Source organism: Narcine bancroftii, chromosome 3 (assembly GCF_036971445.1).
Source record: "Narcine bancroftii isolate sNarBan1 chromosome 3, sNarBan1.hap1, whole genome shotgun sequence".
In the NCBI taxonomy this organism is placed as follows: domain Eukaryota; kingdom Metazoa; phylum Chordata; class Chondrichthyes; order Torpediniformes; family Narcinidae; genus Narcine; species Narcine bancroftii.
In genome coordinates, this window is record NC_091471.1 from 332,046,842 (window position 1) to 332,067,123 (window position 20,282).

The window sequence follows — 20,282 nt, forward strand, 5'->3', positions numbered from 1 at the left end:
AATGCACCAGATTTTTCAGCTGAGTTTGTTTTGATTGATGTACTATTTTATACTTCTTAACTCAATTTTTGATGTTCTTAATTACATTTTCAAAGAGGTTTCTGGTGTACACATGGACCCATGGAGCTCAGTAGCCACAGTTAACTCTTTGCAGTCCCAATGTTGTCTGTGGCCTAGAATCTTTGACCTTCAGTGCTACTAACGTTCATTTGGATGCTTTCCCCCCCCACCCCCCAACATTATCTAGAAGCTGGAATTTCTCTCCATGGGAGAAATAAAGGTTATTATTGTAACATTACAAATGTTAGCCAAATTTAAAGGAACAGTTGCTCCAATGTTTATCCATTCACTATTTAGGATCTGGGTGTTCCTGCATTGATTGCCCATCAACGTGAACCTTCACATCGTCCTTAACAAATTCTTCCCTGTGCACTTCGTCAATCTTTATCTATTTTAGGAAAGTTAAAATTCCCCCACTATTTTACCTCTTCTTTGCAATTTGCTCACCTATGTGTTCCTCTAAATCTCTCTGACCACTGGGAGGTGTACAGTACAATGCCAGTAAAGCAATCACCCCTTCATTCTGAAATTCTATCCATATAACTTCACTGGATGATTCCCCCCCCCCCCCCCAGGATATCCTCAGTAACCACTGCCGTGAACGTTGCCTGGGCCTTGCTGTAGGCAGGTGACAATGGCTTTGTTTGTGAAGGTATTCAAATAAAATTGAACACTGGGTAATCATCAGGGAATATCCCCACTTCTAACCATTGGTGGTGTAGCTGAAGACCATTGGGGTTAAACAGGCAAGTCTGGAGATGCTAGGGTTGAGTGCAATACACAAACAGGCTGGAGAAACTCAGCAGGTCACACAGCATCTCTAGGAAGTAAAGGGTAACTTAACAAAGGGTCAGGCCTGAACCATTTACTTCCTATGGCTGCTCTGTGACCTGCTGAGTCTCTCCAGCACATTTGTGTATTACGTTGAAGACAGTTGGGGGCAGGATGAAGGAACACCAGCAGTGGTGTCCAGGGGCTAGGTGGACTGACATCCCACAGTTGCAGCCATCTTCCTTTGTGTGAGGTGGATCGGCAACGATGGGCTTTCTTTGAGCCAGACTCGATGAAGTCAATGGGCAGTCGCTATCACCTCAGCTTGGGAATTGAGCCGTTTGGCCGAGCCGAGCATTGCTGGTGAATCCCAAGCTTAACATCAGCGACTGGCTCACCCGTGAGTAGCAATGCTGATGGAGAATGGACTGGGCAGAAACCATCTGGATTGGATTTATCCCCAACCTCTGTGACCCAAACGTATCTGATGAAGAGTAGAGCAGTAGATGTTGGAATCTTGAGCAAGCTGTGGACTGCTGGAGGAATTATAGCAGGTTGGGCAACATCCACGGATTGACCTTTTGGGTCTGGCCCTTTAGATGAAGGGTTCCAACCCCAAAATGCTGACTGACCGTTTCTACCCATGAATGCCACCTGAGGTGCTGAGTTCCTCCTGGAGTCAATATCAATAGGATGAATCCAGTGTTGGACCTGTACTGGAACGGCTTGTCATGAAGTACAGTGAATATTGGAGCACAGGCCTTCACTTTCCAGCAGGGTTGTTGCCTGATTCCATTCTTTGCTGAATCCTCTTCTTTCGGCAGCGGGTACTTAAACAGAAGCCCGACCTGAGCAGGGCTATTGTGTTCCGTGTTGCAGAATGGTTAACATCAGTCCTCCGCTGTCGTAAGAACAATGTTATTCTCTTCACTGCCATGTCAGGCCTCCATCCCTACTTTTTAAATATAATTTTCTATTTAATACTTCACTGAGAACCATTTCAATCACAATATATACAAACATTCATCATTAAAATATACACAGTAACATTTCTCCCCCTTTCTCCCACCTTCCCCACTCCTTATAATACAAAGAAAGAATAAAAGAAAGAAGAAAAATAAATAAACAATAAAATAATACAAAAGAGAAAAAAAAGAAATTGTGTTGTCCTAAATTCCATATTGAAATATTTTTGTACTTGTATCTTATTACTTTAAGAGATGAAGGTCTGATGAAGTCAGCAGTTTCTAACGTACTCTAATTTGTTCAATTAAAGTATATTTGTCTTTTAGATTGTAGGTAAGATTTTCTAATGGAATACACTTGTTCATTTCTATGGACCATTGTTGTAGTTTTAAGGTTGTTTCCATTTTCCAAGTTATCATTATGCACTTTATTGTTGCTGGAAGCGCAATCAAAACAAATCTTTTTTGAGCCCTGTCTAATTTTAGGCCTAATTCTTTGTTTTTTATGTTGTTTAACAAGAAGGTTGATGGATCTTTTGTTATCTTATTTTTTTTGTAATTCTATTTGATATTAAGTTTAAATCCTCCCAAAATGTTTTCACTTTTGTACTTGTCCAAATTGTGTGTAATATTACAACCTAATCATCCTGGTGAAGTCGTAGATGATGCAACACAGATACTGGCCCTTCAGCCCAACTCATCCATGCTGTACATTTGTCTGCCTTCAGCTGATGTTACTCAGTGTACTGCACAAAGTCATCACATTTAACCCATCACAAGCTTGTGGCTGCATCCTGGACAGAGTAGCCTCGCTCGTGACGAATTCTGGGTGAATTCCTCTAGTTTGTATGGCGCCTGTAACACATCCCAGGTTAGGCCTAACCAAGTGGCTGTCACTCGACTCATTGAAATCACAGCAGGGAAAAAGGCTATTCTGCCCATTATGGCTTCCCCCTTCGTAAAACCACAGAACACTGCAGCACAGAAACGGTCCCTTTGGCCCATCTAGTCTGTGCTGATATATTATTCTGCCTAGTCCATCCCACCCAGTCCATTTCCCTTCATACCTCCCCCAACCATGTACCTGTTCAAATTTTTTTAAAATCAAGCCCGCATTCAGCACTTCAGCTTGTGGCTCATTTCACACTCCCACCACACCCTGTGTGAAGAAGTTCTCCCAAATGTTCCCTTTAAACATTTCACTTTTCATCCATAACCCATGTCCTCTAGTTCTTAGAACACTACAGCACAGTACAGATTGTTCGGCCCTCGATGTTGTGTCGAACAGTACTAAACCCTCCCTACCCATAACCCTCTATTTCCCTTTCATCCATGTGTCTGTCTAAGAGTCCCTTAAATGCTTCTAATGTTTCAGTCTTCACTGCCAACCCTGGCAAGGCATTCCAGGCACTCACAACTCTCTGTGAGGAAAAAAAACCTACCCCTGATGTCTCCCCTAACTTCCCTCCCTTAACTTTGTACATGTCCTCTGGTGTTTTCTGATCCCGCCCTGGGAAACAGGCGCTGGCTGTCCACCCTGTCTATGCCTCTCATAATCTTGTCAACCTCTATCAAGTCTCTTCTCAACCTTCTACGCTTCAAAGAGGAAAGACCCAGCTCTGCTAACCTTGTTTTCTAATCCTGGCAGCGTCCTGGTAAATCTCTTCTGCCCCCTCTCCATAGCTTCCACATCCTTCCTATAATGAGGTGACCGGGACTGAACACAATCTTCCAAGTGGGGTCTCACCAGAGATATGTAGAGATGCAACATTACATCTCTACTCCTGAACTCAATATCCCATTAATGAAGCACAGTGTCCCATATGCCTTCTTAACTATCCTATCAACCTGTGCGGTGACCTTGAGGGATGTATGAATTTGGACCTCTGTTCAACCACAATCTTGAGTAACTGACCATTAACCCTGAACTCAGCCATCTGGTTAGTTCTTCACCTCACCTCAGTGGAAAAAGCCTGCCTGCATTTACCCCTCATGGAGTGGGTGACTATTCACCCAAGCCCATTCTTCCTCGCTCTTCTGCCCAGTTAAATTTTGGGCTATGACACAGTCTTTGTCTCAACCCAATTATTCCACAAGCTCGAACTCCCTTCTGCGGGGAAGTTGCTGCTTGTTCTCCCTTCAATATTGTCGATGTTTCTGTAAGGTAATGCCGTAAAAAGGTTGATGTTCTTTTCTTTTTCAGATGCAATCCGTTTTTCATCCGGTGCATTAAACCAAACAGTAAAAAGGTGTGTAATTTCTTTTTCTCTGTCAAACAAATACTCTTTTTTTAAAAAAAAAATGTATTGATCAAAATAAATCATACAAAGTCAAAATACAAATAGGTACATAATATCTATCCCCTACAATCCTCCACCCCCAACCCTAACCCCCCTCTAACTCCCTCTGCTATCCCAAAAGAAAAGAGGAAAGACTACAAGATAGAAGAGGAGATCAACTCATATAACTATTGCCATGGTTCGGTGCAACCCCACCAACAGCGGGGAAAAAAAATCTATTACAAATTCAAACCCATATATCTCATATAATATGGGTGCCAAACTTTAACAAAAAATGAATAATTATTAAGTAGATTATATGTTATCTTTTACAGTGAAATACAAGATCTCATTTCTGAATGCCACCATTGAATATAAATCAGTCTCATTTTTCCAAGTAATCGCCAAACATTTTCTTGCCACAGCTAATGCCAATCTCATTGTTGCGGTGCAGATATAGGCCAGTTCGATTTCCTTTTCATTGCAATTATCAACATATTTGCTTGAATAAAGGATTAACATCAAATATAAAGCAATCATTTGAAGTTTGCAGCCAGTATGTAATTTATGTATCTTTTGATCTCTGAGTTGTAGCTGCCCTTTTAATAATAACGCTATTGTCAACACACATCGAACAATGTGCATCTGCACTGCAATTCCTACTGGAAGCAGCCGAAAGACACTGGTAAAGAAAAACTATAATAAATTGACTGAATTTTTAAATTAAAAGAGACAATAAATATATAAGATAGATAGGCCATCTTCACAATAATGCAAAAATAAAGAGACTTTAGCAGACAGCCCTGATCAGTGTAACGAGGGGTTTTTCAAGAGCCTGATCACTGTTGGAAAGAACTTGAACCTAGAGGTGTTGGTCTTCAGGATCCTGTACCTTCTCAATCTATATGTGCCCGCAGGAGGGGCCACACTTGCGCCCACACCTTCCTCCCTCACCACACTTCACTTATGCATCCACAGGACTGATTTACTGCTCCCTTTGTGGCCTTCCCTACGTCGGAGAAACTGGGCGCAGACTGGGAGATCGCTTCATTGAGCTCCTTCGCTCTGTCCGCACCACAGACAGGGATCTCCCAGTGGCCAACCACTTCGGTCTGCATCCTACTCCCATGCTCATATGCCTGTCGATGGCCTCATGTACTATCCCACCGACCATCCGTTAATTGGAGGAACAACACCTAATTTTTCATCTGGGCACTCTCCCGCCAGATGGCATTAACGTCGACTTCTCCAGGTTCTGCGACTTCCCCCTGCCCTTCTTTCCCTCGGCTCTCCACCCCTTCCCTCTCTATTCATCCAGACATCCCTCTTCCCCTTGTTTGCAGCTGTGCCCTCCCTCCCTTCTCCACCTATTACCTCCTGCCTTTGTGACCATGCTCATTTCCCCCCCCACCAAGCCTCACCCTCCTCCCCCCACCTTTTAGTTTGGATGCCTGCCGACACGTTTCCATACCTCGAAGAGGGCTCAAACCTGAAACATTGGTTTATGTATCTTTGCTCTATAAAGGATACTGTTTAACCTGCTGAGTTTCTCCAGCATCTTGTGATTTTACTTCTTTACAAATTCGCGGGTTGTAGGTTAATTGGGGTATTTGGACGGCATGGGCTCATGGGCTGGAAGGGTTGGTTACTATATTGAGTGTTTAAATTTAAATAAAATAAAAAATGACAATGTATTATATTTCATGAAAGGTTTTTGACAGGAAGCATAGACTATTTCTCCCCCCCACCCTGCCCAACACAGATGATGTTTGACCCGCTGAGTTCTTCCACCAGGTTGTTCCAGGTTCCAGCCGCTGCAGTCGCTCCCATGTTTTCATTACTTTTCCTATTAGGTGTGGAATTTCTAAATGCTGCGTTGATAATTATTGCTAATTTTTGCATATTAATTGACATCTATGTCTCATTCATTTATCTCTGGATCAAGTCAGCCATCACCCTGATGACCCTGAACTGAGTAGCTTACTGGGCCATTTAAAAGTCAGCCACGTGGGTGGGTCTTGAATTACATAGAGCCCGTGTATAGGAAGGATATCAATACAGTAGAGAGAGGGCAGAGAAGATTTACTAAAATGTTGCTGGATTGCAGTATCTAGAATATGGAGAAAGATTGAGTAGACTGGGACTTTATTCATTGGAGCATAGAAGGTTGAGGGGGGATTTGAGAGAGGTATTTAAAATTATGAAGGGAATAGATGTGAATAGGCTCTTCACCATGAGGGTAGGAGAGATTGGAATGAGGGGTCGTAGGTTAAGGATTGGGGGAAAAACCTTAGAGGAAGCTTCTTCACTCAGAGTGGTGGCTGAGTGGAATGACCTTCCGGAAGAGATGGTTGCAGCAGGGTCGATTTTGTCATTTAAGAGGAGGTTGGATGAGTACATGGATGTGAGGGGTTTGGAGGGTTATGGGCAAGGAGCAGGTAGATGGTACCAGTGGAGTTTCACTTAAATCTGTGTGGACTAGAAGGGCCGATATGGCCTATTTCTGTACTGTAATTATTATATGGTAAGATCTGCAGATGTCCCTCCCTAGAGGACATCGGTAGGTGTTTCATGACCATCTGGTGGTGGGTTGGTCACCATTACCAATGACCAGTCATAAGAAGTAGGAGTCGGCAATTCAGCCTGTTGAGAGCCTGCTCTGCCATTCAATAAGATCACAGCAGATCCTTCCTACCTTCCCATTCCCATCATCCTTAATTCCCCTACTTTGCAAAAACTATCCCTGTATAGTCAATGAAGCAATCTCTCTCCACTGCTTCTCAGAGCTGAGAATTCCACTCTCTGGGAAAAGCAGTTCCTCCTCATCTCCGATCCAAATGCACTCCCTCAAATCTTGAGTCCCTGGCCCCTCGTTCTCATTTAGTCTTTGCTAAGTGCTAGGTTATTGGCAATTTAAATTCCATGGTGGATTTAAATTCTTCTGGTTTGAGGATTGTTTATCCAGGCATCTGAATTACATCTGGTAATTTATCATTGGAATGTTGTCGTTCCAAATTTTGAGATTGTTCTGACCAAAGCATCAAGAATGGCCTTTTGTGACTCAATGAGTGTGATTCAGTTGAGTGACCACAGGAACATTGTAAGCATCTATTTCAGGGAGTCAGATTGGAGGGGGTGAAGAGAAAATTTACAAGGATGCTTCCCGGACTCGGGGTGGGAGGGGGTGGGTCTGAGTTATAGGGTAAGGTTGACTAGGCTGGGGCTTCATTCCTTGAAGCACAAGAGGATGAGGGTAATCTCATAGAGGTGTACAAAATTGTGTGGGTGAATGCAGAGAGTCTTTTGCCCAGAGTAGGGGAATTAGTAACCAAATGACAGAGGGGGAGTGGTTTGACAGGAACACGAGGGGATAACTTTTTTTTTACACAGAGGGTGGTGGGTGTATTGAACAGGTTGCCCCAGAAGGTGGTTGAGGCAGGTGGACGGATGTATGGTATTATATAGGATGAGTTTAGAGGGACATTGGCTGAGTGCAGGTGGGACTAGTTGGTCAGCATGGGCAAGTTGAGCCGAAGACCTATTTCCATGCTGAATGACTCTAGACCGAGTGGGCACTGCTAGGGAGGCTTCACCAGACCAGTAGTTTGTGACATGGTGCTGTGCAGAAGATGGGCTCTGGCATGTGTCGATAAAGCTATTTTCTCAGCCAGGCTCCACCTGCCACCTGGGTGGCTTCTTTTTGCAGAAGGGTGGATGAATTTGTAACTTTAGGAGCGGCCAATTGTAACTGCGTTCTGCCTTCAGCGATATCTAGGTGCTGGGTCAAACTCTTGGCTAACATGTGTATACATCTCCCCAGTCTGTTCAGGATGATTGGTTTCTGCAAATAAACCATCACTCTTTCCCCCATCTTTGAAACTCTCCAGCACGGAATTTCATAATTTCCCTCTGTTACATGGTGTGCAATGACAGACAGGCCAATATTTGGCTCTTGCCGTTCACACAGACCTGTCCGTTAGGAACAGGGTCGGCCACGTGGACCTTCAAGGTCATGAGTGATCTCACTGTGACCACAACTCACATTCCCTGCAATCCATGGTAACCTTTCATGCAGTAGCTTATCAACCCTCTAACTACCTCCCCTAAAAACCCTGCTTTCCTCACTTAATACCCTAGTTTCCTCAATGCCTTTTCCCATTCCACCAAAATATCAGTCCATTTCTCTCTTCCCCACACAAGCTTCCCCTCCAATGCTTCAATGCCGAGGATTTTGGTGTTCTCTGTCAGGATAACGTGATCGGACACACCATGCGGGCAGCTTTCCCCACCACAAGCTTGAACGCAAAGAAGCACTGAAACCTGAAACTCTCAACAGGCCAGATGGCAGCCGGGGCTGGAGGGGGGGGGGAAGAGAAGCAAGAAGAATGTCTCAAGTCATCGAACATCGAATGTGAACTCAGGAAGAGCTGCTCAATGCTTCCGCTGCCTCCATTCTTATTTTAGCTTCTATGTGTTGCCTTGACCTTAATTCAGTGAGAGTGTCAACAGTTGTGAGGGGGTAGGGGTGGATAGCAGGGTGTGGCACTACCTGGGAACCTCTGTCAAGATCCCCCTCAGTGCCGAGTGGGAACTCAAACTAGAGGAATTCCGTGCCTTTGGCCGTGGATTTTTCTGCTTTGTGCTTGGAAAGTGATGGTTGCTGGATTACCAGTATTTTCACAATAACCCAGCGAGTACTGTGACTTGCGACTGCGCTTAGTTCACGTAGTTGACCTTATTTTTTTGCTGTCTCCAGCAGATCCCAGGCCAGTTCGATGTGGAGTGTGTTGGAGCCCAGCTCAGGCACTCTGGGATCATGGAGACGATCCAGATCCGAAAGGAAGGCTATCCGGTCAGAATCCTCCTTCCTGACTTTATCAGCAGGTGATGGTTGTACATGCTATGCCACCTTCTTGGGGATTGCTCTGGATTGTTCTTCAGAGTTGGGGGGGGTGGGGGGAGATGATGATTTGTCAGGAAAATCAGATCACATTGTAGCCAAAGGTATTATTGGTCATCCTTTGGTTCGAAGAAGACACGTTATTGGGCTGTTTATCTATGGACACGAAAGTGACTTTGCAGTCCCAGTCTGGAAGTGCAGAGTCCAGCACAATGGGGGCACTGAAGTCTGTTGTTGTAATAACTGTGGCTACTGCTTTGTGACGCCGTTGATTACCTTCATCGTGCAGGGCTCGTCCATGGGATCTGTCAGCAGCTGCTGCTTCCAGTTCTCTTGGCTGGGTTTCCTTTACAGCATCTTTCTAGCGCTTGCGTGGATGACCTTGAGGTCTCCTTCCGGTCTTCAGTTCACCATAGAGCAGCTGGCGAGGCCTACGATGGGTCGACCATTCTGATGACATGTCCCACCCACTGCATCTGGGTTCTGACAATCAGGGTGGACTTCGTGCGACCCAAGACCTCCAGGTTGGAGACACGGTCTTGCCAAGGATGAAACGGAGGGCATGCATGTGGAATTTCTCCAGTTGTTTGATGTGATGTCGGTACAGAGTCCAGGTCTCATATCCATATAGGAGAGAAGGGATGTCCGCAGCCCTGTAGGCTTCCGGCTTTGTGGAGATGCCGACATTGTGTTGATTGGGCACTCTGGTGTGCAGCCTCCCCAGATCCTGGAATCAATTTCTTTGTCCAAAGACCCATCACTCGAGATGATGCTCCCCAATGGTAGTCAAAGTGCAAATGTATTGTCAGCATTGCACACATGATGTTACATATAACCCTGAGATTCATTTTTCTGTGAGCCAGGCAGAATTTCTAGAGTGTTAACTGTAAATTCTACTCAAAGAAAGAACTGTAAACAAACTGACTGCAAATGCAAATGTAGGTATAAATATACAGTAATAAATAATGAGAAAAATATGATTCCTTAAATGAGCCTATTGATTTTTTTCTGAACAATTTGTTGTTCAAGAGTCTGATAATTGAGGGTAGCAATTATTCCTGAACTTGGTGGTATGAGTCCTGTGGCAGCAGTGAGAACAGAGTATGTCCTTGGTGGTGTGGATCCCTGATGATTGCTGCTACTCTCCGACAGCAGTGTTCCACGTGGATTTTCTCGATGGATAGTTCTGCCTGTGATGCACTGGGCTGAGTCCACTAACTTTTGCAGGACATTTTAGTCAGCGGCATTGGTGCTCCCATACCAGACTATGATGCAGCCAGTCAGCACACTTTCCACTGCACATCTGCAGAGGTTTGCCAAGGTTCCCAATGACCTACCGGACCTCTGCAAACTCCTGAGGAAGTACAGGTGCTGCTTTCTTCTCAATGGCATAAAGCTGATGCGTACAGGACAGGTCCTCCAAAATAGTGACTCCCAGGAATTTAAAGTTGCTGACCCTCGCCGCCTCTGATCCCCCAATGGTCACTGAACTGTATACCTCTGGTTTTCCTTTCCTGAAGTCCACAATTAGTTTGTTGGAGACACTGAGTGAAAGGTTGTTGTTAGTACACCATTCAGCCAAGTTTTCTATTTCCCTCCTTTATTACCGTAATTAAAATTCTCTTTAAACTGCTCTGTGAAGGACGCTGTACTCAGGATTCATACCACCAGGTTAGACCTACAAATAGAAGACTGGGGTGGTGTGGCTTTCCTGAGGACAGCAGGATGTTCAAGAGGCACCCGCGGGCTCTCACCTTGCTCATCCCCACCAGAACTGTCCGAATACTTGATAAAATTCTTTCTAAATGGGGTCAAGTGGCTGCCACTATTAGAGAGAACAAAAGAATCTAGATTTTATTATATATCAGATAAAGTGACTAATTAGAAGTTTCATCAAGTTGTTAATTTAGTGGTAATGACAGTAGTAAATGGTAATAGTACTCATTAGTGAGGAAATAGCGAAGGCTCCGGCAGTGATTTTTCAAATGTCATTAGAGACGGGCGTAGTGCCGGAGGATTGGCGTGTTGCGCATGTGGTTCCTTTGTTTAAAAAGGGTTCGAGGAGCAAGCCTAGCAATTATAGGCCTGTAAGTTTGACGTCTGTGGTAGGTAAATTGATGGAAAGCATTTTTAGAGATAGTATATATGTATATAAGGAGGAAAAACCCAACACCCAACCCCAACCAACCAATTTTCCCTTGCAACCGCTGCAACCGTGTCTGCCTGTCCCGCGTCGGACTTGTCAGCCACAAACGAGCCTGCAGCTGACGTGGACATTACCCCTCCATAAATCTTCGTCCGCGAAGCCAAGCCAAAGAAGAAGAAGATATGTATATGGAGGGACAGGGTCTGATCAGGGACACTCAACACGGATTTGTGCATGGATGGTTGTGTTTTACCAATCTTGTTGAATTTTTTGAAGTGGTGACTAGGAATGTGGATGAGGGTACAGCAGTGGATGTTGTCTATATGGACTTCAGTAAGACCTTCAATAAGGTTCCGCATGGGTGGTTCTTTAGGAAGGCTAAGTCCTTGGGTATTAATTTGGAGATAGTCAAATGGATTCAACAGTGGCTGGAAGGAAGGTGTCAGAGAGTAGTAGTAGATAATTGTTTGTCAGGATGGAGGCCGGTGACAAGCGGTGTACCTCAGGGTTCGGTATTGGGTCCATTGTTGTTTGTCATATATATTAATGATCTGGAGGATGGGGCGGTAAATTGGATTAGTAAATATGCAGATGATACTAAAATAGGGAGAATTGTGGATGATGAAGAGGGTTTTCAAAGATTGCAGAGGGATTTTAACTGCTTAGAGGAGTGGGCAGAAAGATGGCAGATGGAGTTTAATGCTGATAAGTGTGAAGTGCTTCATTATGGAAAGAATAATCCAAGCAAGACCTATGTGGTAAATGGGAGGGCGTTGAAGAATGCAGTGGAGCAGAAAGATCTAGGAATAACGGTGCATTGTTCCCTGAAGGTAGGACCGCGTGTGGATAGGGTGGTGAAGAAGGCCTTTAGTATGCTTGCCTATATAAATCAGTGCCTAGAATATAGGAGTTGGGAAGTAATGATGAAACTGTACAAGGCATTGGTGAGGCCAAATTTAGAGTACTGTGTGCAGTTCTGGTCACCGATTTATAGGAAGGATATTAACAAAATAGAGAGAGTGCAGAGAAGATTTACAAAAATGTTCCCTGGGTTTCAGCATCTGGAATACAAGGAAAGATTGAGCAAATTAGGTCTTTATTCCTTGGAACGTAGAAGGCTGAGAAGGGATTTGATAGAGGTGTTTAAGATAATGAGAGGGATAGATAGAGTTGGTGGAAAGGCTTTTCCCATTGAGAGTAGGAGAGATGGTACAAGAGGTTGAGAGTTGATGGGCAAAGGTTTAGGAGTAACATGAGGGGGAACTTCTTTACTCAGAGAGTGGTTACTGTGTGGAATGGGCATCCGGGAAAGGTGGTGGAGGTAGAGTCAATTTTGTCATTTAAGAAAGAGTTGGATAAGTATATGGATGGGAGGGGGATGGAGGGATATGGGCAGAATGCTGGTAAGTGGGATTAGAGGAGGGTACTTGGATCAGTGCGGACTAGAAGGGCCAAATCGGCCTGTTTCCGTACTGTAATTGTTATATGGTTATATGGTTGTATGGAAACGGTAGTGGATACGGCCCAGGACATTACAGGGACCATCGAGAACATCTCCAGGGAATGCTGCCGTCGGAGGGCATCAGCAATCATCAAGGATCTACACCACACTGGCACACACTCTGTTCTCGCTGCTGCCATCAGGAAAGAGGTATTGGTGCCACAAGGCTCACACCACCAAGTTCAAGAACAGCTGCTCCCCCTCCACCAACAGACTCCTCAACAACAAACTCAATCAGTTACTTGTGCTTTTTTTTGTTTTTTAGAAATTTTCTCTGTATTGCAATCGGTTTGTTTGCATTTGTTATCTGTTTCCAATTCTTTATTTGTTTACATTGGGTATAGATTTTTTTTGCACTGCCAATAAGTGGTAATTCTGCTATGCCCACAGGAAAAGAATCTCAGGGTTGTATGCGATGTCATGTACGTACTCTGACAATAAATCTGAAATCTGAATTCATGTTGCGGTCAGGAACACGTGATTCCTAACAGGTGACAGCTTCTCAGTGTCTCCGGTAACCATCGGTTACTTAGACATGTATAAACCACAGATGCTGGAATTTTGACATTGCTGGAGGGACTCAGCCAATCAGATGGCATCCTTGTGTAGAAATGGTCGGTCAGCGTTTTGGGTCAGGACGTTGCGTTCTGGGTTCAGACTCCAAACTTTGACTGACCATTTCTACCCATGGTGCTGCCTGAGCAGCCGAGTTCCTCCAGGAGTTCTTTACCTGCCTCCTGTTGGTACAGTTCTGTCTTCACGGTTTACGCTGTGTGTTGGATTCTGCAGGTAGTAGGTTCATTTCTCATGAATAATCTGTTCTGATGGAAGATGGGGATAAATCTTCCATTAAATGCAATAATAGAGGTGTGGTTTCTCATTAATATCAGGTGGGCAGGGAGCTGATGGAGTGCATCATCCACAGTGCCTACCTGATACTTCAATGGGCAAAACAAAAGGCCTGAGACCTTCTTCAAGGTATGGGGAAACAGCAGGAAGGCGTTTGAATTAAAGGCTGGGGAAAGGGGAAGAATGGGAGGGGGAGGACCAACAGACAAAAGGGGTTAATTGGATATGATGAGAATTGGTTGGGAGAAGGGGTTTGGCTCTATGAAAGCAGAGCTGGGGTAAAGGAGACAGGAGGGAAAGGGAAGAGAGATGGAGCCTGAGGAAAGGAGACATAGGGAAAGATTGAGTTGGGGGGTGTCTAACAGAAACTGAATAAGTCAAGGTTAATGCCATCCAGATGGAGGGGGCCCAGTTGGAAGATGAGGTGGTATTCCTCCAATTTGTGGTTGGACTCAGTCTGGCAGTGCATGAGACCATGGACAGACATGTCAGCAAGGGAATGGGATGGGGAATTGAAATGGGTGGACACTGGGATTTTCACGCTATTGCAGGGGACAGAGCCGAGGTGACTCAACGACGCGATCTCCCAGCCTACGCTCAGTCTCTCTGATGTAGAGGAGGCCACAACGGGAGCACCTAATGCAGTAGACGACCTCTGCAGATTCACAAGTGAAGTGTTGTTTCACTTGGAAGGGCTGTTTTGGGTGAGGGAGGAGGTGCGGGCACAAGCGAGCAACTCCTGCAGTCACAGGGGTAGGTGCCAAGGGGACAACTGGTGAGAGGTGAGGGTGTCACGGAGGGAGTGGTCCCTGCAGAAGGCAGAGAGAGGGGGAGAAATGTCTGGTGGTGGGATCATGTACTAGATGGCATAGGATGCGTAGAGTGGTGGGTGGTGAATGAGAACAAGGGGAATCCTGTTATTGTTGCATGTGGGAGGAGCTAGGGCAGATGTGTGGGTCATGGAGAATTTGCAGGTGAAGGCCAAGTTGATGGTGGTAGAGGGAAAGCCACATTGTATGAAGATGGAGGACATCTCTGATGATCTGGCATGGAAGTCCTCATCCTGGGAGCAGATGCAACGGAGATGGAGAACTGAGAGAGAGGAATGGAATCCTTACAGGGACAGGGTATGAAGAGGTGTTGTCGAGGTAACTGTGGGAGCTGGATTTGTAGAAGATGTCTGTGGAGAGTTTGTCTGCTGAAATGGAGACAGAGAGATCAAGGAAAGGGAAAGTGTTGCTCGAGATGAATTTGAGGTCGGGGTGGAAGTTGGCAGCAAAGTAGATAAAGATGGCGAGCTCATCATGGGTCCATGAGACAGCATCAAAGTAGTCATGGATGTAGCAGAAAAAGAGTTGAGGGGCCTTGCCTGTGTAGGCTTGTAGTATGGACTGCTCCACGTAGCCAACAAAAACGCAGGCATTGCTGTGGCCCATGGCTGCCCCTTTGACTCGGAGAAAGTGGGATGAGTCAAAGGAGAAATTATTGAGTGTGACAAGTTGTGCCAGCCCGAGGAGGAGAGTGGTGGTGGAGGAGGATTGGTTGAGTTTGTTGTTGAGAAAGAAACGAACAGCTTTGAGGCCTTTGGTACATCCATGGTAAAGATATGTTGACCGAGTTCAGGGTAGTAGAAGTTGTTGAAGTGATGGAGAGTGTGTGAAGTATCGCGGATGTAGGTGAGGAGGGAGGTTGAGGTGAGGTCCGTGACAAAGAACAATCCAGCCAAGTCCTCATCAGTGGAACAGGCTGCTGAAGTTACTCTGAACTCAACGGCTGTGAAGGCTGCAACAAATCCATCAGCTCCAATTGTCGTGGTTTCCATGCCATTGGAACGAGTTAGTTGATATGTGAAGTATCATGTGCTTCTTGTAGTGCGACATCGAGTTCACGTTAAAATAACACACGCAACAGGAGTCTTCACTCAGTGGAAAATGGAACAAAGGCTGTTATCCTCTACCTTGAGGGATGGCCACGACGATGAGCACATTGGTGTTACAGCGCCAGTGATGCTGGCCAGGGTTCAAATTCCTGGAATGTAGGGGTGCATGTTAAAAGTAAGGCCATGCCAATTTAAAGGCAGTGAGGTGAGTGCCTTCTCCCAGAGGTTTATGGATTTTTGTCCTGGATGGGTAGGGGAAGGAGGGCCTTTGAAGATTTTTTAAGGGATGTAGACTTGATAATTGGGAGGATGAACGTGTGCTGCTTTAGACAGGAACGTGGAGTTCAATTTACAGTCAGACGAGCCATGATCTTATTGATTGGCAAGGCAGCTTCAAGCAGTGGAGGGTCCTACTCCTGCTCCCAGTCTGCATTTTCCAATATTTTGCAAAGAGTGTTGGATCTATCTCGGCACATCATTAAGTAGAGGGTGATAATAGCCCCATACATCCTCAACAGAAACAGTGTGATTCTTACATGGCAAAATTTTAATAAACAGTTGAAGTGTGATTGGAAATCAAGGCCACAGAATTGCTATATGAAAACTATTGAAATGTTTAATTTAAAAATAAAATTTAGACATGCAGCATGGTAACAGGCCATTTCAGGCCTGGAGCCAGTGCTGTCCAATTTACACCCATTAACCTACAATCCCCGGTCTTGAATGGTGGGAGGAAACCGGAGCCCCAAGGAAAACCCACGCAGACATAACAGACAGCACTGGATTTGAACCCCCTGTCTGGTCCCGATTGCTGGCGCTGTAAAGGCGTTGTGCTAATCACTTACGCCAACTGTGCCACCCTTTCTGGACCCTCTCACTGACTGGGATTGTGTACTGCCCTCAGGTACAGCATTTTACTGGGACGAGAGAAGAGGCCTCTGTCAGACAGTGAAGTCTGCTCCTCCATTCTGAAGAAGATCACGAGGGGGACTTCAGAGTCCTATCAGCTAGGAGTCACCAAGGTAATTAGATAATGGATACTAGCACTGCAATTATACAACTCAGAGATTGGATCCTGAGGACAAGAAGGACACTGAGAGGTAATTGGATGGTACAACTGAGAAAGTCATTGGGAAAAAAAAACAAGTTGGTGAACACCAACATATGGTGTGATCGGAGGTTAACTGTGACTAAAGGGGGTTCACAGAGACTGCTCACTGGGGAAGAGTGGGATGCCCAGCTCTTACAGGTTAGGGATTAGTGGGATTTTGGGGTATGATGGGGCTCAGATTGACAATGCATTAGCAAATAGTGGGCTCAATGGAGAATAGAAAGTTTCAAAAATGGTTTAAGTGTGATGTAAAATGTATATGCTGAATATAGAACTGTAGAACAATTACAGCATTGAAACAGTCCACCTCTGCCCCTCTAGTCTGTGTTGAATATATAAAGAGGATCAGGAGAAAAATTAACATCAATATTGATAGAAATCTGAAGTAAAGAACATGAAATGTTGGAACATCTGCCAGCTCAGGCAATTTCTGCGTAGAGAATAAAGTCAACATTTCAGGTTGAAAGTTTGTGATGAAGGGTCTTCAAGCTACCACATGAACTGATTCTCTTCCAGCAGACACTGCTTGAACTGGTGAGTGCTTCCAGGAATATCCATTTTCATTATGGTGATCAGCAAGATGTACAGAGCAGGACATTGTGGCTTTGGATCGGGGAAGAATGATACCCTGTAGTCAGCTTGACACTTATGCCTATTGACTCCTGTTGGCTGCATGAGGCAGATACCTGGAGTCTACCAGAGACTCGTACCTGTAGACACCTGTAATTTGCATGAGAAAGACAACTGCAATCTTCTGCAGACAGGTATTTGTAGGCTCATTTGGTCCACATGAGACATATACCTGTAGACCTGTGTAGTCTGCATGAGATTCATGCCTGTAGACAGACCCATGTAGTCTGTTTGAGATTACTTAAGGTGGGATGTGAGTGGAAAGAAAAAAGGTTGAAATCCACTGCTCTAGGCCCCTGAGACGAGCGTTCTACCCGTTGAACGATACTGATCTATTGAAGCGATGTGGAAGCAGCCTGAAGGTTCATTGTGAATGTTTTTTCAGGTGTTTTTGAAGAAACAAGTTTTCGTTCAATTGGAGAATCATTGGGCAATGACCCAGAACTGTGCAGCGCTCACCATTCAGAAGAACATGCGTGGCCTCATCAACAGGAAGAACTTCCAGCTCCTCAAGCACAAAGTTGTCGTCATCCAGTCTCATATCAGGGGACACCAGGCCAGGTCAGACTCTTGGGACCGTCAGAGAGTCTCACCGTTGCATTTTACTGTGACTCTCGCCAACAAAAGGAAACACCCCATTTCATCAGCTCTTCATCCACTAAACCAGGAGATGGTGCCACTGAGCGGGCAGACCTGGTCCTCTGACTCTCAGTGAGCACCAGGTGTCTGTGTTTTGTCAGGGCACATGCAGAGCCCCAGAGTGGGATGCTGTCGCACGATGGTGGGCTCTGCCCTAAGACTCAGTCTGCCATCACATATGCTGGTACAACTGAGCACCTGGGATGTCTCTGGGGCTCCAGCTGCCCTCTGTTCACAGCCTCAGTCCCAGGGCACCCCACCTCTGATCATTGCCGGACACACCACATCTGCTGAGCCCCACAATGTGAGAGTGATCCCCAAATGATCCACGGTTGTAGGTGACTATCTCGGCTGGCAGGGTTCACGGTACATGAATAATCGAATGATGCATTCGATTTATTGCATTGGTGAATGAAAGGCTCGTGATGGGGAGATCTGTTATGGAACCAAGGCAAACTTGCAGATTATCATCTGAAGTTCCTCCTGTGAGAAAACCCGACCTGACGTTGAGGAGGCTGTGAATCCTGCAGCAGGTCCCTGCGACAGAGTTCCTGTGTGTCTGAATGTACGTGTGTGTGTGTGTGTGTGGCCAGATGTATGTGGGTGTGGGTGAGTCTGTGTTTTCATCTGTTGTGTGTGTGTGTCTCTGTTGTGCATGTCTTTTGTGTGTGTACCTATGTGTTTGATTGTGTGTCTGTATCTGTTTTGTGCATATCGGGGGATGTCTGTGTATGCATGTGTCTCTCTGCATGTGTGTGTGCCAGAGAGTTTATGTTTTTGTGTATGTGGGTGTGTGAATGTGTCTCTATGTAAGTGCATATCTGTGCATGAATGTGTGTGTGTGTACATGTGTGTGTGTCTATCTGTGTGTGTGTGCGTGTTTGTGTTTCTGTGTGTGTCTGTGTATATATGTGTGTGTGTGTGTTTATATATATATCTCAATGTGGAGGGAATGTGTGAACCATACCATACTGTTCTCTAATAGTTAGCATCAACTTTCACAAACAGGGCTCGGTACAAGAGGTTGAAGAGAACCTTGGTGCAGTTTGGAGCCGCGGTGGTAATCTCGCACACTGCTGCTCACAGGAGGCAAAATCAGGTTTGAAAATAATGAACTCACATCTAATACTGCCTCATCCTCCAGCTTCTCTCCTCTCCCTTTCTTCTCCACCCCATTCCTCTCCTGTTCTCCGCCTTTCCCTTCTCCTTCCCTCTATTCCATTACCATCCCTCCGTCATCCTTTCTCACCCGCTTTCCATTTGTCACCACTTTCTGCCCAGCACAGCCCTTCGCAAAAATGCAGTGAGCTGGTCATGTGACTGTGTGCAGGTACCTCCACGGGCGGTGGCATGATGCCGTGAACTGGTCATTGTCTTGTAAAGAGAACTCCAGGACTGTGTGAGCGTTGAGGATGACTTGATCCTAAGTGTGGAAGGTTTGGAACTGGAAGTAACAGTGTAGCTGGCAAGACCGCTTGTACGGCGCACACGCCAGTAAAGTCAGACCTGCCTCCTTAACCTGGTGTGGCCTCCTCTACCATCAGTGAGACCAAACACAACTTCGCCGAACGCCAACCCTTTGACTGTGGGTCTAAACCTGAGCACCCTGTAGCCAGTCATTTCAACCCCCCCCAAACCGTTTTTCCAATTGTAGGCCCGTTCCTGGCTCATCCATTGCCCAGGTGAGACCAAAACATAAACTTGAGGAACACCGCCATATTCCTCCTGGCCAGCCATAAAGCTAACAGGTTGAACATGGATTTTGCTAATTTTAGGTAACTCCCACCTCCCATCTGATTGTGCTGTTTCCATCTCGACCCACCCCTGTACTTCTAATTCTCCCTCTTCTTCCCTGATGATTTCTCCCTCGACCTGTTTCTCTACCTCTCACACTTTCTATCCGATCACCTCTGTGCCCCTCCCCCATCTTCCTTTCCCCCCCCCCCCCCCCTTTATACATGTCATTGTTCCCCCTTCCCTTCAGTCTTGATAAACGATCCTGATCCAAAACGTTGGTGTCTGACTCGCTGAGTTTCTCCAGCAATTCTCCGGTTGCTGCCTTTGTATAACCACTGAATCAGGCAGGCGATTTCGATGATGAAGTTATAACAGCTGGACAATGAGGAGGAGAATCCCTGGCTTGAGTTTTACGAAGCAAACCTTAGCATAGAATTGCATCCCAGCCAATCAAGTACCCTTGCGGTGTAGCCGTTGACCTATGCAGAGACATTAGAGAACAATGAAGGATAGAGAGAATTTTAATGTGTCTGGGCATTTGGGAATTAAGATAATGCTGTGTCTCTTGAAGATAATTAAAGTGGATGTCCCAGGGGTTTGATGGGATCTATCCTAGGTTACTGAAAGAGCCATTGGAGGAGATGGCTGGGTCCTAGGCGGAGAGTTTTCTTATCCTCGCGAGTGACAGGTGTGGTCCCACAGGGTTGATGAGTCGCCGGCACCTTTCTTCAAGGAGGGAAATAAGGAGATTATTGGAGAGAGAACCAGAGTTGATCAGGGAGATGAAGGTGAAGGAAGCCTGAGGAGGCAGTGAT

General features: G+C 45.6%; 1 protein-coding gene across 7 annotated transcripts in view; it reads left to right on the forward strand.

Moving 5' to 3' along the window:
- Nucleotides 1-20,282, forward strand: part of myo15b (myosin XVB) — a 248,999-nt gene that overhangs the window by 69,653 nt on the left and 159,064 nt on the right. For 6 of the 7 annotated variants that reach the window (XM_069929307.1, XM_069929309.1, XM_069929310.1 and 3 more), the window contains 5 exons: nucleotides 4,000-4,045; nucleotides 8,832-8,959; nucleotides 16,255-16,372; nucleotides 17,477-17,652; nucleotides 18,739-18,829. In XM_069929307.1, the coding sequence (XP_069785408.1) occupies nucleotides 4,000-4,045; nucleotides 8,832-8,959; nucleotides 16,255-16,372; nucleotides 17,477-17,652; nucleotides 18,739-18,829 (559 nt within the window). The remainder of the gene's footprint in view (nucleotides 1-3,999; nucleotides 4,046-8,831; nucleotides 8,960-16,254; nucleotides 16,373-17,476; nucleotides 17,653-18,738; nucleotides 18,830-20,282) is intronic. The other variant, XM_069929308.1, reaches the window with a different exon arrangement.